General features: G+C 43.4%; 1 protein-coding gene across 1 annotated transcript in view; it reads right to left on the bottom strand.

Moving 5' to 3' along the window:
* Positions 1-26: 26 nt before the first annotated feature.
* Positions 27-15,129, bottom strand: part of yjefn3 (YjeF N-terminal domain containing 3) — a 30,742-nt gene continuing 15,639 nt past the window's right edge. Inside the window, exons 2-6 of the mRNA XM_031574776.2 lie at positions 7,078-7,186; positions 4,482-4,592; positions 3,113-3,226; positions 2,875-3,025; positions 27-2,648 (exon numbers count right to left, since the gene is read on the bottom strand). Coding sequence (XP_031430636.1) covers positions 2,452-2,648; positions 2,875-3,025; positions 3,113-3,226; positions 4,482-4,592; positions 7,078-7,186 — 682 coding nt within the window. The 3' untranslated portion in view covers positions 27-2,451. The remainder of the gene's footprint in view (positions 2,649-2,874; positions 3,026-3,112; positions 3,227-4,481; positions 4,593-7,077; positions 7,187-15,129) is intronic.

Here is a 15,129-nt window from a genome sequence, read left to right as displayed (position 1 = left end):
CCTCCAGGACAAATCAAAACCATTAGTAAATTTAAAGTGAGAAATTTTATTTGATTCAGAGATATTAACTGTTCATGAGCAAACAGCCATTGAACTAAAGAGATACAGTAGTTTCAATCAAAAATGAAAAAAGTAACATTTAAGTCTATCAACAGCCAGTGTAAATAAGCAGCCAACATGTTACCGAAGATGGAAAACGCCAGTCTGGAAGGTGTATATGTGTCTGAACATTATTGGACAGTAGAATTCATTAGAGTGAAATTATTGAATTACCTCCAATATAAGATAGTAGCACAATTTAATGGCATGGTTAAGAAGGACTTAAATTAATAGTTAGTGAATGAACAGTTTATCCAGTAAGTAACAACGATAAGCTTAAATATTACAAGTATCAGTCAAACTGAATGTACAGTAAAAACCAAATGGATGAGTACAACTGTAAATAGTAACAATTGAAAAAACAGGTTGGATGCCAATTAGACCGAATATACTTCAATGACCACATAAACCTGATACCTTAAATGCATCATATTTAAAGAAAAAAAAAAACCTAACCTGAATGAGTGAGTGAATCAGATAAAGGAGATGAGAAGGGGAGAGAGGCAAAGGATGGAGAGAGAGAGAGAGTGAAAGCCAAAGAAGAGATCCAGAGAGCAAGGGTGAAGAGAAGAGTCAAAGAGAAGAGAAAAGCCAAAGAGAAAAGAAGAGTCAAAGAGAAGAGCCAAAGATAAGAGAAGAGAAAAAGAGAAGAGAAAAGTAAAAGAGTCGCAAAAGTGACCAAATGTTACAAGATTACTTTATTTATCCTTAAACCAATTCGATGCATCTGCCACAAACCAATAACAACACACTTTAGCCCATTGAAGCCAATGATAGATCGACTGGAGTAGCACACTTTAGCCCAGTGAAGCTGACTGGAGTTGAATACCAAGGTGTCAGGAAGGCTGATTAGTATGCGGAGCTAAAGTACTGAGATTCTTCTCAAAAACACAATCGTGTGCAGATACTTGAGATTGTAATGCACAGCATCAGTCTGCCCATTGTAAGGATCAATTCAAGACCAAACATGTTACATTCATATACATTTACAGATAGTTTAGGTGTTCCTAGGTCAGCTCTGTGCCAAGGTGGCGGGGGTCGACCTCACCAGTGTGGGAACCACTTGACAGAGTTGACTCTTTCTTAGTAGGTGATGAGGCCTATTTACCCAGATGTGTGAAGCCCTTTGTGGGATTGTGGTTACAGTATGCAATGAGTCCTTTGTTGTGAGATATGAGATAAGTCGTCTGTTAAACCCCTTCGGCCCATTGGCCAGACCTTGGAAATCTGGATATCCATATTGTAGAGTGCATTCCGCCTTACAGGGTGCCATTCAATTACCGAAAATATTCTCACTGGTAATCTTTGAATAAATAAATACATGACAGAAAAGAAATATAGCTACTTTTACCCAAATAGAATCTCACCCAATAGAAAGTATAATATGAAGTCATAATAGGAACCTGTGAGATTTTTTTTTAAACTATGGAATTATGTACTTTTCATTGATCAGGAGTGAAACTAATACTATCATTTGAAGCATTGGCTAGGCAAAAGTGAACACACCGCTGTCTCTCAACTCATGTCTTAACAGAAAGAGCTAAATGCAACAGAAAGGAACCACATCCAGCAAGCTTGCAAGACAAAGTAATTTGTTGTTGAGCTCCACCCTGGAACATACCGGTGGCACCACTCCAGTCAGTGTTTTGACTGAGTATACCTTCCACCCTTGCAATGGAATGAGGGAAGGCATTGCAACTGTGTAAAATTGTCCTCCAAGTTAAATAACCAGACTAAATTTGTACATTCCGCCACGGTATTGCAACAGTTGAATATGATGAGGGATTAATGAAGCGAGGAAGTGCAGTTTTCTGAAAAAGTCACTAATGTGTGCACATCGGCACAATAACAAACTGAGTTTAAGATCAGACAGCTTCAACAGGAGGTACAGTAGTCACTGAAAGTGTTATGAAACTGATGTATGAAATTGTAGTTTGTGATAAGGAGAAAATAAAGTGTTATGAAACTGATGAATGAAAAAGTAGTTTGTGATAAGGAGAATACTTAGTTTGTGATAAGGAGAATAAGTAGTTTGTGATAAGGAGAATAAGTAGTTTGTGATGAGGAGAAAAAAGGAGAAAAATCAGTGGATTGTTTTGTTTGCGTAGGCGTAAAAAAAGGGAGCAGAGGAACAACCCTGAAACGTTTTTTTTCCAAGAAACATTGCACAACTCAGACTAACCACATTTTCTAAAACATTATTTCTGGAGCAAGTGGTCAAAAGATCATATTCTCACTTGGGCAAGAGCTGCTCTTTAAAGAACCAATGCAGAACAGTAAGCAATCTATAAAATACAAATCAAGTCTATATGATCCTTGTGTATCGAAAATATTCATATTTTTGTGCATGTATTACAGTTCTATAAGACACTCTGTATCTGGGAATTCAGGAAGATTCAGTTCATATTTCTTCTGTATGTCATAAGGAAGGAAGCGTCCTGCCAGAAAGTGCTTCCCAGAGAAATTAGTGGCGCACTTTTTAGGGGCCATGAGGGAGATGAGGACGTCAGGGCTGATGCCATCCTTACTGGCCTCTTCAGCATCCCAACCTGCAGGGTAAAGACACTTTTCACCACTGTACTGATATAAATGTGTACATGGAAAGAGTATATATGGAAAGATACATTTAGAACACTTTTATCATTGTGAGCTATAACTGTACAAAACAGTCAAAACTGTAGACAACAGTGATGTGCATTGTGATATGATGGATATGATATGAGAATATGATATAGTCTGTAAATAAATCTGGATTCACAGAGAGTGTAGGCATACCTAAGGGCACGTCAACACTGGCTATGGGTATTTTGACCTGTTTCAAGGTTACCAGGATACTGGAGTAAGGCTCCTTGATATCATTGGCGTCACTGTCTTGACCCAGCATGGCTTCAATTACCAAGTTGTAGGCATCATTTATCAACTGGACCTGAAAAAAATTGAACCAAGATGTATCAGTATACATTCCAGTCTCATGTATGGCTGTTTGAAGCATCTGTCCCTCCATGTGCCTCACCTCAGTGGGCAGGTATGAGAGAAAGGGGATGTCCATCTTTTCACACTGAACGGTGATATCTTGGTGCACGCTGTGTGAGGAACGCTTAGGATAGTAGATAGTCGGCTCATACTCCTGTCAGAGGGGGAGAAGAAGAAGAGGCGCCTGAGGACTGGGGAAAAGGTGAGTTCAGTATGGAAAAGGTGAGTTAAGGTAGTGGTGCTCTGTGGAAAAGGTGAGTTAAGGTAGCGGTAACAGCGGTAACTAGGTAACAGGTAGCGCTGCTCTGTGGCTGAGGATATTCCTCCTTCCTTCCTTTATTTTTTTCTGAGGAGTAAAACAGAAGATTTGCAGAGGGAACTGAGGCATATTAAAGGGCTCTCAGCCTCTGTAACATGGATGGTTAGAATTAACGGTCTAATAGGTCTGGTAGAAGACATTGTGGGAAATGCTCCTCATCTATGCTCAGTTTAATTTCATACATACATAGAAACAGAAAGAAAGATAGAGATACTGTAGATTAAATGATTGAATAGCTTTAATGTCTATCGTTTTCATGGAAATTACGGAGACAGGAATTCTGGAAAGAAATATTATTACACAAGTTTCAATTTAATGATCAGGACATAACTGGCGTTACGCAATCACTCTTTGAGGACTACTAAAATGAAAAGAGAACTGCAGTGGTCAACATTTGATTCGTCTTTCCTTTAGATCAAAGGGGGCCACAGTATGTGAAAGTGTTTAATACATTCCATGAATCAGACAGTGTAATATGCCCCCCCCCCCTTTGACCCTGGGCCTAGCCTTGAGCCCTTAGGAGAGCGCCTCTATGACTTTAACAGATTTCATCAATATGTTTTTAATAGCTGGCTATTGACGCTCCATAAATCTGGCATTTTGGGCACATATGGTGAAGTTGTAGGAACATTTGGTTCCAAAGCAATGCTCATGCAACTGTGAAGGTGTTTTTTTCCCTTCAGAGAAAGAGCGCTTCATTCTGAAACCGCTGAGTCAGAGAAAGAGAAAGAGAAAGAGAAAGAGAAAGAGAGAGAGAGAGAGAGTTTAATTCCGAAACCGCTGAGTCAAGATTGCTTCCCTATCACACAGTTACAGAGAAACCCAAAGAAAAGGACTCACTGAGTGTGCAATACATATTCTAGGACTCACTGAGGGTGCAATACATATTCTAGGACTCACTGAGGGTGCAATACATATTTTAGGACTCACTGAGAGTGTGTGTGTGTGTGTGTGTGTGTGTGTGTGTGTGTGTGTGTGAGTGTGCAATACATGTTTTAGAAGGACAAATCTAAGTTGGACTTGATGACCCTGAAGTTGTAACCGTTCCCCTGTGTTTCCAACAGTCATCTTTTGTTGCTGCTGTACTTACAAATATACGCAGGTGTCGGGCACACACAAGGCCAACTGAGCCACTCTGGTGAGGGCCGCAAACCACCAGGATTGTTGGCTGCTTCTTGCTGAAAGACTTCAGAGGAAAAGCCTAGAAAGATGAGAGGGGAAAGAGGGGAAAAAGAAACAGGGAAGGACAGGAAACAGGAAGTCAGTGTGATAGTGGGATGGTGCAACAGGGAGAAATTCAGGCAAGAGAGCAAAGCGTCAGACAGAGATGGGCGGAAGGGGAAGAAATGAAAACAATCAAGAGGAGAGGGTATTTTGACGGGGGGATCAGACTGAGAGATAGTGGCGCAGAGAGGCAGTGGAATGGGTAAACAGGGAGGGCAACCAACAGCAATATAAGTAGTGAGTGAGAAAAAAAGAGACCAGAAGGTGGAAGAGACAGATATTAAGACATAGAGACAGTTAGACAGTGACCTCAGCTAGTCTGCCATGCATTCACATCCCTCCGGGGACATGCAGCGAGAAAGCTGAACCCTCCATCAATGCCAAACACTCCCTCCAAAACGAGTCAGGGACACTGGGAGGCATGGCACCCATGGCCCAAACGCACTAAAATAACTCTTACAGGAACGGAAAATACCAGAGACAACACCACAGGATGCTGCCTTTAAATAACACATTTTCCACCGAACTCCTGAGTTGAACTGTGTGGTCAGTGACATTTGGATTTTCCCTCCCGGCACTGGCATCTCAGTGTTCCTCTTTGACACCCCCACATCCATCACATCCCCTCAGCTACATTCCGAAAATATATCGGGTATGGCATGCATGAGCTGATGACAATGTATTTACTGTTGCAGTTTATCTGACTTATATCAGGAGCACGTTAACATAAGCTATAAAGGGTTGAGCTCAGTGTTGCCAAAGTATTCAACACATACGCGTGGTTATTCTGAGTAGTTATTACCATCAATTACAAAACAGTCAATCCTCATCAGTACGAATGTTCATACAGATGGAGGATTGACTACTCGACTCAACTGCACTGAGTTCTTATAAAGAGGCGAGACATTTTTTGCTGTAATCGTACTAAAAGAGTCGTAAGACATCTTCCAGTGGGTTGGAAGGAATAAGACCTCTATTTATTTATTTATTTTTAACCGCCAATGACCCATATAAGCGCGAGCGCTGACTATTCCTAAGCTCAGCCAGCGGGGAGTCATCACATCCGGGGCCATTAAGGCTCTAAGTTTCGTCTCATGAAATGTAGTGCTGTCTTAATGGGAAGCTTTCACTGTGTGTGTGTATGTGTGTCTCTGTGTGTGTGTGTGTGTGTGTGTGTGTGTGTGACACATCCTGACCAGCTCCCCCGGAAGCTTCCTGCAGCAATTAGCACAAACCATCCGTTATTAATGATGGTAGTTGAGCTCTGCTAACAGGAAAAGTGGAGTGGAGAAAATGGATTCTCTTTCAAAAACGCTTCACAGCAGCGCTAATCGTGGTCCAAGCAGCTCAAGTATTGTCCTACGATTTTACAGGCAAGCTGCTGTTCTCCTCTCCTTCACTGGTGGAATGTTGTTTTGTCAGGTCTTGCCAGAGCGTCTAGCTCCCCGGTTCCCAGGGCTGCGGCTCAAGCTTATTTCGATAAGAACTCCGGTGCAGCATCTCTGTGACATCCACACTAATTAGCAACACAACACCCACTCCATACCCTCAATCACATGTAGACACGCTCTCGCCCACACACATACAGACAGAGATCCTTTGAGAGAGAGAGAGAGAGAGAGGGAGAAAGAGAGGGAGGACAAATGGACAGAAAATGAGGGTGAGATGTAGACAGAAAATGAGGGAATATTGAGGCCAGGGAGAAAAACTCAGATCCAAAACCCTGAATGAAAACATGCAGCCTAAGGACAAGAAAACCATTTCACTGAGACGCCATTAAAATAAGATACCCTCTTATTAACAGAGGTGCTAAAAGCATTTCCCCATTATTCCACTGATACAGTAGCCCATTCATGCAGAAAGGCTCCTGCTGATAATACACTACGACAGCCACTTCCTAGAAACACAAATGATGTAATTCCAGTCTTTCTAGCCACTGATTTGGCTGCGGTTGCTCAGGCCAATGGAAGTCGCCTGTGATGAATGGGACTGGGTGGTTGTGGTCATGATAATCAGAGGGGTGGACGGGAGGTTGACCTCCAGCAGGAAGGGCTTCTCACATGCCTGTCTGTCGGGTGAACATCAGTCACGCTCCGACACACTCCCGCCAGAGGCGGCGTCTCGTTCCGACGGCGCCCAGGTAGGTCAGCCGAATCCTCAGAGGTTCTCTCAAAGCCTGATGTCATCCACATGGAGTCCATGACCACAGCCAACAGGAATCCACCATTCACAACCCCCCCCCCCCCCTCTGGGTGGCTCACTACTGAATCATCTCTTTGGATGTCTGGATATATTATATGTTTATTGAGGCGCAAGACTCCGGATCTGCTGAGGCTAGTACCCTCAGACCAACAAAAACTGGGAACATGGTTTCAGTGTTTCTATTGCCTCTGAGAAAAGCAGGGGTTATGTTTGGGTATGAGATGTGCAGATGTGAGGGGGTAGGGGGGAGCGTGACAGACCTTGGTTATGGCAATGGCGCAGGCATAACCCCACATCTCGATCAGCTGCTGCTGCCCAAACCGGTAGTCCCGCACCAACTCCGTCTCGATGGCAGATGCTTCCACCTTACTGAGAGAAAGAGAGAAAGTAAGAGAAGGAGAAAGAGAGAAAGAGAGATAAAAAAATGAATAACTTCATAACTTGCACATATACAACAACATGGCAAGTAGTGGTTTAGATTAAAGCCATCTGTAAATGACTTCAGGTCTAAGTGACAGGCCATGTTTATGAAAAAGCTAAACAGGTCCTTGCGTATGTGTCAAAGACTATTGTTACAGCTGCAGTCATTTGACTGTATAGCAGATGCTAGGGCTTGTTAAAGGGAATAGGAGGCTTAGGTTACCTCCAGCAGTCTATATTTGTGTGACCACACACTACTGTGAGTGTGTACTTTATTTCTGAGCATGTTGCTTTGAGGAGCTGTTTCTCATTCCCTTTGTTCAGTGGCTGTCAGACTAAGGCTTCCTTCACGGGTGCCCGCAGCCCTTGCTTCTTTGGTCGGAAAGCCGAGTCCTGTTTTGAAGGCAGGGGCAAAAGCTTTAGACCTGTCGACTCTGATTCAAACACTCTCTCAGAGACCATGACATCCAATGACTACTTCATAAACACCCATCAAATAGAGTCTGGATGGGAGGAGCTCCGGAGAGCTCCACACAGACATGCTGGAGCTTATGACGCTGGGGACCCCTTGTGGATCATGTATGCATTACTACTTTCATGAGACGAAATGAGCAATGAATAGATGCTAATATACACTGCACAGTATTGTACTGAAAATCAAATGGATACTGAAAAAACTTCTTTCATTACAAATCCATCTACACCTGGTTACTTCTTATTTTGTATCATATCCCATATACCAAACTCTATATGTATATGACCTGAGGAATATTACAAAAAGTGGATTATGAAAGACCATGAGTGATCCATCATAAATCCCAATCCACCATCACACAATTTCCACTGGCTGGATAAAGAATAAAGCAGAGGCTGCCTGACATAACCTAATGGCTGTCAGAGCGTCAGTAACACACGGCGTCTACAGTCTAATGCAAAGCCACAAAGGTCCTCTCATGTACAATTACAGCTCAATAATTTTAATTAGCCTGATACTTTACACAAGCGAATAAATGAATAAAGCAACAAACCAATATATAAATAATCCTCTATATTAGCCATGAGGAGTAATGAGGACACTATGATCTCTCACTAGTCAGCAGAACAGGAGAGGATTTACAGCATCCAGTCTTAATTCCTCTCTGCCTGCTCGGATGTTAAAGGTCATCCTATATCTCTTCATCCCTGTGTTCCTTTTGGATGATTGCGCTTGCCCACTGCATCAAGGAGACCTTTTGGCATTTGCAGTCTCCAATAGAGCAGCACAGCCGTCACACAGAGTTCACAGGGGGGATATTTGCTGCTTTACTCTGACAACATGATATTTATAAAGTTCATCTCAGGCTATGGGATGGTGTCTCTTTCGTGAAATCCATTCAACCTGTGGAACTGAAAAAAAAATGTCCCCACATAATCACCACTGGTGTTTATAGACTGGTGACAGCAAGCCCCTGAAAAACAATAGGACCAAAATAATGTTGAAACTGATTGTTTAGATTCCTAATCTACTTGAAACCAGTGTAGCATTGTGGCAAGGTGCACTGTTGGTAATAAAACAGTGTCACCGGCAAGTTGCAGTGCAACCTTTTGCATCATAGCGATACATCCGTCTTTTGCCAAAACACACCCCACTTTTTTGGGGGGGGGGATTTCATCCAACTCTGGTCCCACAGTATTCCCTGGCCTGGTTGTTTGAGTCAGGGCCAACATCCTTCAAGATGATGAACACAAGTTAAGAGTTAGGGCTCCTGAAGCCCCAGAGCCTTGTACTTCACATGGAAGCTCCCTCTTTCACAACTTTCTGGAGAGACAGACAGGGCGGCATTGGTGCTTTGGGTGTAAACATTTGAAACAGGGAGAGACAGACAGAGAGAGAGGGGGAGAAAGAGAGTGAGAGACAGGGAGAAAGTGTGTGCACAAGAAACAGATGAAATGAGCAACAGTAATAAACCATTAAAGGTACCGTCAGCTATTCTGATCCAATACCCTTTTTGTCAAATTCAGCAAATACCTCCTCACGGTCCGCTAGCTGTCTGTTCTGTGTGTGTGCGGGAACAAATCTGGTGTTCGTACACAGCCCTGGCTCTGTTAATGTGAAACAACGAAAGTGGGCAATCAGCAACAGGGGGTGCACAGCACAGAGGGAAGGGAAGGAGGAGGGGAGATGGGGGAAAGGGGCAGTAAGAGTGAGATGGACCGTAAATCTGGCTTTACCATAGTGGAGAGACCTCAGAGACCCTAACCCTAACCTCAGAGAGGTAAAAGGCATGAAGATGGATGTGGCTGTTGCTCTGTTTTGCTGCTGGACAGGTAGGTGACATTAGTTATGGTATGTTTCACAGAACCAATTGTTTTGTCCCTTTTGCTAATGTTTGTGACAGCTAATCCCAACTAGTTTGTGTTAAATTGCTTGCCAACAGACATTCAGCTTAGGTTCTAGGTTGCCCAGATATGCTGTTGTTGTGATGTTGTAGTAGCAGGAGAGTTGTTGTTATGTTGTAGTAGCAGGAAAGTTCAAATATCAACAATCTTTCTCCAGAATCGTTGACTCCGTCTTTAATTTCCCCATGCAGTGCTCATCTGCCTGCAGGCCGCTCACTGCACAGACAGCTCTGCAATCACACAGAGCCTAATGAGCCTGTTTACCTCGCATCAAGCGGGGCCGCTGCCACCCATGAAAAGGACGGCACACTTGCTCTCCACCCTGCCTCCTTGACCTCCGTCAGAATGTGAAAGGAACAACAGCAGGCTCATTAAGGGCCGACACTCCTCCAGAGAAACAGCACAAATAGGCGGTTACACGTAGCGACGAAGTTCGGTTACAGTTCTCATTTCACAGCATTGACTGTTGGTAATAAAACAGTGTTACCAGCGAATTGCAGTGCAACCCATTGCCTCAGAGCGATACATCTGACTGCTGCCAAAACACGCCCATGTTTTATTTTGTATTTTTTTTTTAGCTCGTTTAACTCTAATCCCACAGTATTCCCTGGCCTGGTTGTTTGAGTCGCAGCCGACATCCTTGAAGATGATGAACACAAATTAGAGTGAGAGCTCCTGAACCCCCAGAGCCTTGTACTTACATGGAAGCTGCCTCTGTCACAACTTTCTGGAGAGGCAGACAGAGTGGCATTAGTGCTTTGGGTGTGAACATTTGAGACAGACAGAGAGTGGGAGAAGAATAAAAAGTGAGAGATAGAGAGAAAGTGCGTGCACGAGAAACATGAAATGAGTGAAATGAGCAACAATAACAAGCCTGAGAGGCCCTCTTGCTCTCCCTTGGAGGCCATTCATTTCCCCATGCGGTGCGGGGCTCATCTCCCTGCAGGCCGCTCACGGCACAGACAGCTCCGCAATCACACAGAGCCTAATGAGCCTGTTTACCTCCACGCATCAACCAGCGGGGCCGCTGCCACCCATGAAAAGGACGGCACACTCGCTCTTCACCCTGCCTCCTTGACCTCCGTCAGTCAGCATGTGAAAGAAACAACAGCAGACTCATTAGGGCCGACACTCCTCCAGAGAAACAGCACAAATAGGCGGTTACACGGAGCGATGAAGTTCGGCTGCAGTCCTCATTTCACGGCTGTAATCCACCCTGTTTGCAGAGAAAAGGGCTGTGGCAAGTAAGGCAAAGTAACTCTTGCACAGCAGGGCCACTCTCTTCTAAATTTCCATAATTTAATTTTAATTCAATTCTTGCTTTGGATGTTTGATTAGAGTGTGCTCAGAACTTGTACCTTAAGGAACAAGGGCCTACATGCCGTTTAAGTGAACAGCACCTAAATCTGAGTCTCCATGGCAACCCTTTTAAGTATAGTTGCCGCAATTATCCCTGTCTTGCCTTGGACGGCTAAATCACAGCAGTTCCACCTATTATTACCGCTGTATGTCGTATGTTCCAGTTCTCTGTTCACTTTCAAAGTTAACATATGCAGCAGAAAGAAAAGACAGAGAGATCTGCATCAGTGAATATGGTGCGTATCATTAGAATAGGAGAGAATGGATGCAGAAACAGCTTGCTGATCTCCTCTAAACCACAGAAGAGGACTACTCTCGCATTATCAACAGCTGAGAAATCCAACATCATCCTCATTTTGGGGGCCATGAGAAAATATTTTAGTTGTGTTTTGCAGAAACAAACTGCTCCTGTCTGTCAGAAGTGCTTGAGAAGACAGACCCGATATTGGTTACCGTTTGCCCATGGTCCTGGAAAAACCAACATCCAATGCTCTGTTATCACAATTTCAATTCTCATGTGTAGATGAATAAGACAAGGTGCAAATAATTGTTAGGGTAATGACCTAATTCCCTGGGAGCGCGAACACAACGATGAAATCGGTATCCTGTTATTGACCTGTGAGTCATTTTGAATAAATTGTTTGCCAAATGCTAGAACAGTAAACACAACACATATCAGAATCCCCAAGCACACCGGCTGAAACAGCCTTGAACACAGCTAGGGCGAAGTTTCATGAGGATGTATCAGGGTATTTGGAGTTGATCTGATCTCATGTTTGGAGAGATCATGATCTCACACTGAGGTGCGAGTAGCAAGCAGGTAGTGAGAGCAGGAGGGCAGAAAGTGAGAGGTGCTAGCACTGGAGGGTATTAGCTGAACAGCAAGAACACAAAGATCAGAACACTCACACACCCATCTTAGCGTTAGCCAGTGCAGCCAGTGTAGTGTGTAATCTTTGGCCCCAAGCCAGATCTGCTGAAGCCACGGAGTGAGAGAGTGTGTGTGTGTGGGGGGGAGTGAGCGTCTGAGAGAGTGGGCGTCTGAGCTCATCCTACAGCTACAACAGGCTGCCAGGTCATAATACAGCTGGCCACAGGTGCACCCAACCACACACTCCAACTAAACAAGAGCCCTGTGTGTTCAGTGCCAGTCAAAAGGCCTTCACCATGTCCAAAAGAGAGGGCTTTACGGTTCGATCACTGGAGGACACCCAGAGATAAGAGGAGGAAGATTGATTAATTAAACAGCAGCTCTGGCTAATCATGGCTTTTTCAGTTTCAATGGCCCTAGAACATCCTCCAGGCACCTGAGGTCAAGGTTGCTGATTCAGCCCTGCGGGTCATTAGACTGGCTTCATCTAACTGCACAAATAAACACAGGTCCCTCGCAGGCCCTGCCAGAAACATTTCACAACACATCACTTGTTTCTTTTGTGTGTGTGTGTGTGTGTGTGTTGTCCTGTTAGAGGAATGTCCTGTGCCAGTTCTGTGTGTCTGAGAATCTGGGCTTGTCTGCGCATCTCTGGGCGTTTTCCTGCCAAGTCACTCAAAGCCAGACTGTGCTGGGATTATTGCCCATTACCATGGAAACATGAGTATGACACCCAGGCTCAGCACACAGCTATATTTCAAGAGGAGGTTGAATAGAACCTCATGTGGACACATTTACAATGTAGAGGCATGGAGGCAAATTGTGTGGTGAAACAAAACACAGTCTTCTTCTATTTTGTAGGGTTTTGATTGAGCAGTAAGAAAGGGCGAGGAACATAGGACTCCATAGAAATATAGAGTGTAACATAGGTCTCCATAGGGGGCTGTGGAAATATAGAGTGTAACATAGGTCTCCATAGGGGGCTGTGGAAATATAGAGTGTAACATAAACAAAAAGGAAAAACATTTTGATGGATTACAACAGAATTAAGAATTTGCATTCTTTGCATCTACCAAGGGTTAGGGTTAACCCAAGCTGTGGTTCTTTCCACGTAGACTAACGAGGAATACAGCCCAACCTCAAAATTGGCAGTGACCATTGTGTTAAATCATGTGTTTTGTTTTCCACTGTGAGGTCCTTGGTTTTTTTTATATTGAAATTAGGTTTCAGACACAAAGTCCAGCGCTATGTTGCTTGAGTCCAGTGCTACATTGCTTGAGATTTATATGTAGACGGTGCATACAGTAAACACTTTGAAAACCTTTTTTACCTTTTTATTCAACATTTGGATATTATCCTATTATAATTATATTTTCAGCATACATTCAGCACACTGTCAGGTCAGAAAAGGTCACGATATTTTAATCTCAGTCAAGCAAAAAAAAAAATCAACTTTCCTTTTTTCCCAGTAAAATAGGGACCTTCAGATAATAGGAAAATGTCAACCTTTTGCTCCAACAATACGGCACATGATATTTTGGAAGTAAATTATTAGTCTGGTCTAGTTTCAGAAGAGTTCCAAAATAATAATGAATCCAAGTGTATGGATAGAAGGACAAAACAAATAGAATAATACCTATGAATGTGTATAGAATGGCAATGATTTGGAGTCACAAGAGGCATGATAGAAATGATGGTTAAAAAATACTTGTTTGAAAGGGTTAGGGTTAATACTTGTTTGAAAGGGTTAGGGTTAATACTTGTTTGAAAGTGTCTCAACCACACGTCCATCTACTGCAATTCCGACTGATACAGTAGATTACAATTGAGGCCAGTAATCAGAAGCAGGTGTCGCGTGCCCATGCAATAGAGAGTAAGAGTGAATTGTATGTGCCGTGGGAGACGTGCAAGTGCAGGAAACCATGGTAACGGAGAGTCAGTTCTGGAGCTGCCACTGCCTGCAGATCTGCTGAAGAAGGGAGTGGAGAGGTGAACAGGTTCATGCTAACTGGAGGAGAGAGAGATGAGGAAAGAGAGAGAAACTTAGGGTACATAGTTATTTCATAAATAAATGGAAGAAATGTTGAAAGAGACTGAAGGAACAATGGGAAAGAAAAACAGGTAGAAGCTTAGTGATGCAAGATAAGCATGCATATGCCTACCGAACAGGATGATTGACCGAACAGGATGATAGACAGAACCAGTTTGCAGAGAAGAGAGTGTGTAGCAAAGGGGGCAAAAGAACCAAAGATAGAGAAAGGAAAGAAAAGAAAGAGATGGACAGAAAGAAAATAAAGAAATGGAAAGAGTGAGATGGGAATCTCCTTCAGGCCCACTTTTGTCTGCTGCCTGGTTGAACACAGGTCACAGGTCAAAACACTGTCAACTAAAAACAGTTGATTACAAAATGTAAAAAAAAAAAACAGAATGTATTCATTCAAAGCTCCATAGTTGCATAGTTGAATTTTACAGCTTTCCAGCTCTTGCAGTGTCAGCAACTACATCAGCTGACGTAGTATTTCAGGCATGGTGAAGACTACAACCATTTACGTATAGAAAGCACTGAAGAGTGGAATAGATGCATGTCCATGGACTATCATCTAAATTGTTCCTGATTGAGTGCATAGGCCCAAATGAATCCAAACAATACACAGTCAAAACAGCACTGACCTTGAGCACTGACCTTGTACTTGCATCAGTTGCATTTCTGAGTCTCAGTTTGTTCACTGGCATTATTGAAATAGTCATGTGTCATCACCAAAATGACCTTTCATGCTATACAAAAGCTTGCTGAAAGTTGAAAGTACATAAAAGTGTTTACATGTTGGCCTAAAAAAACATCAACACCTGCTCCCCACCAAGGCAAAGACAATCGTGACCTAGAAATACTTCTTCCCCTCAGTGACATAGAAGAGCGTTTTCAGCTCAGTTGCCGTATCTGGGTGTATCAGACAGAAGCCCACTTCCTCTCCCCTCCTCCCTGATAAACAAGTCCTCCTACCCTACCAGATTGCATGTGACCCCAATGAGATCTCACTATGGCTGGTGCTTTCGCCACTTTCCTCGCTTGAGCGCTCATCTGTCGGGTGAGCTGATAACAGCGCAGAGCCGAGAACCGCTGCCGCCACAGCTTCACAACGTCACCCGAGCCACACTGTCCTCCTTCAGTCTCCTCATGCAGATACTCATCATTCAGCCATCCAGCACAGCAGTCAGGCCACATTTAACACGTCACCCTGAATTACTTTCACATGTCAATTGGAACATCCTACAGCATCTGTGT

This window comes from Clupea harengus, chromosome 10 (genome assembly GCF_900700415.2).
Source record: "Clupea harengus chromosome 10, Ch_v2.0.2, whole genome shotgun sequence".
Lineage (NCBI taxonomy): Eukaryota > Metazoa > Chordata > Actinopteri > Clupeiformes > Clupeidae > Clupea > Clupea harengus.
The sequence above is the reverse complement of the archived record's forward strand: the minus strand, read 5'-3'. Positions and strand labels throughout refer to the sequence as shown.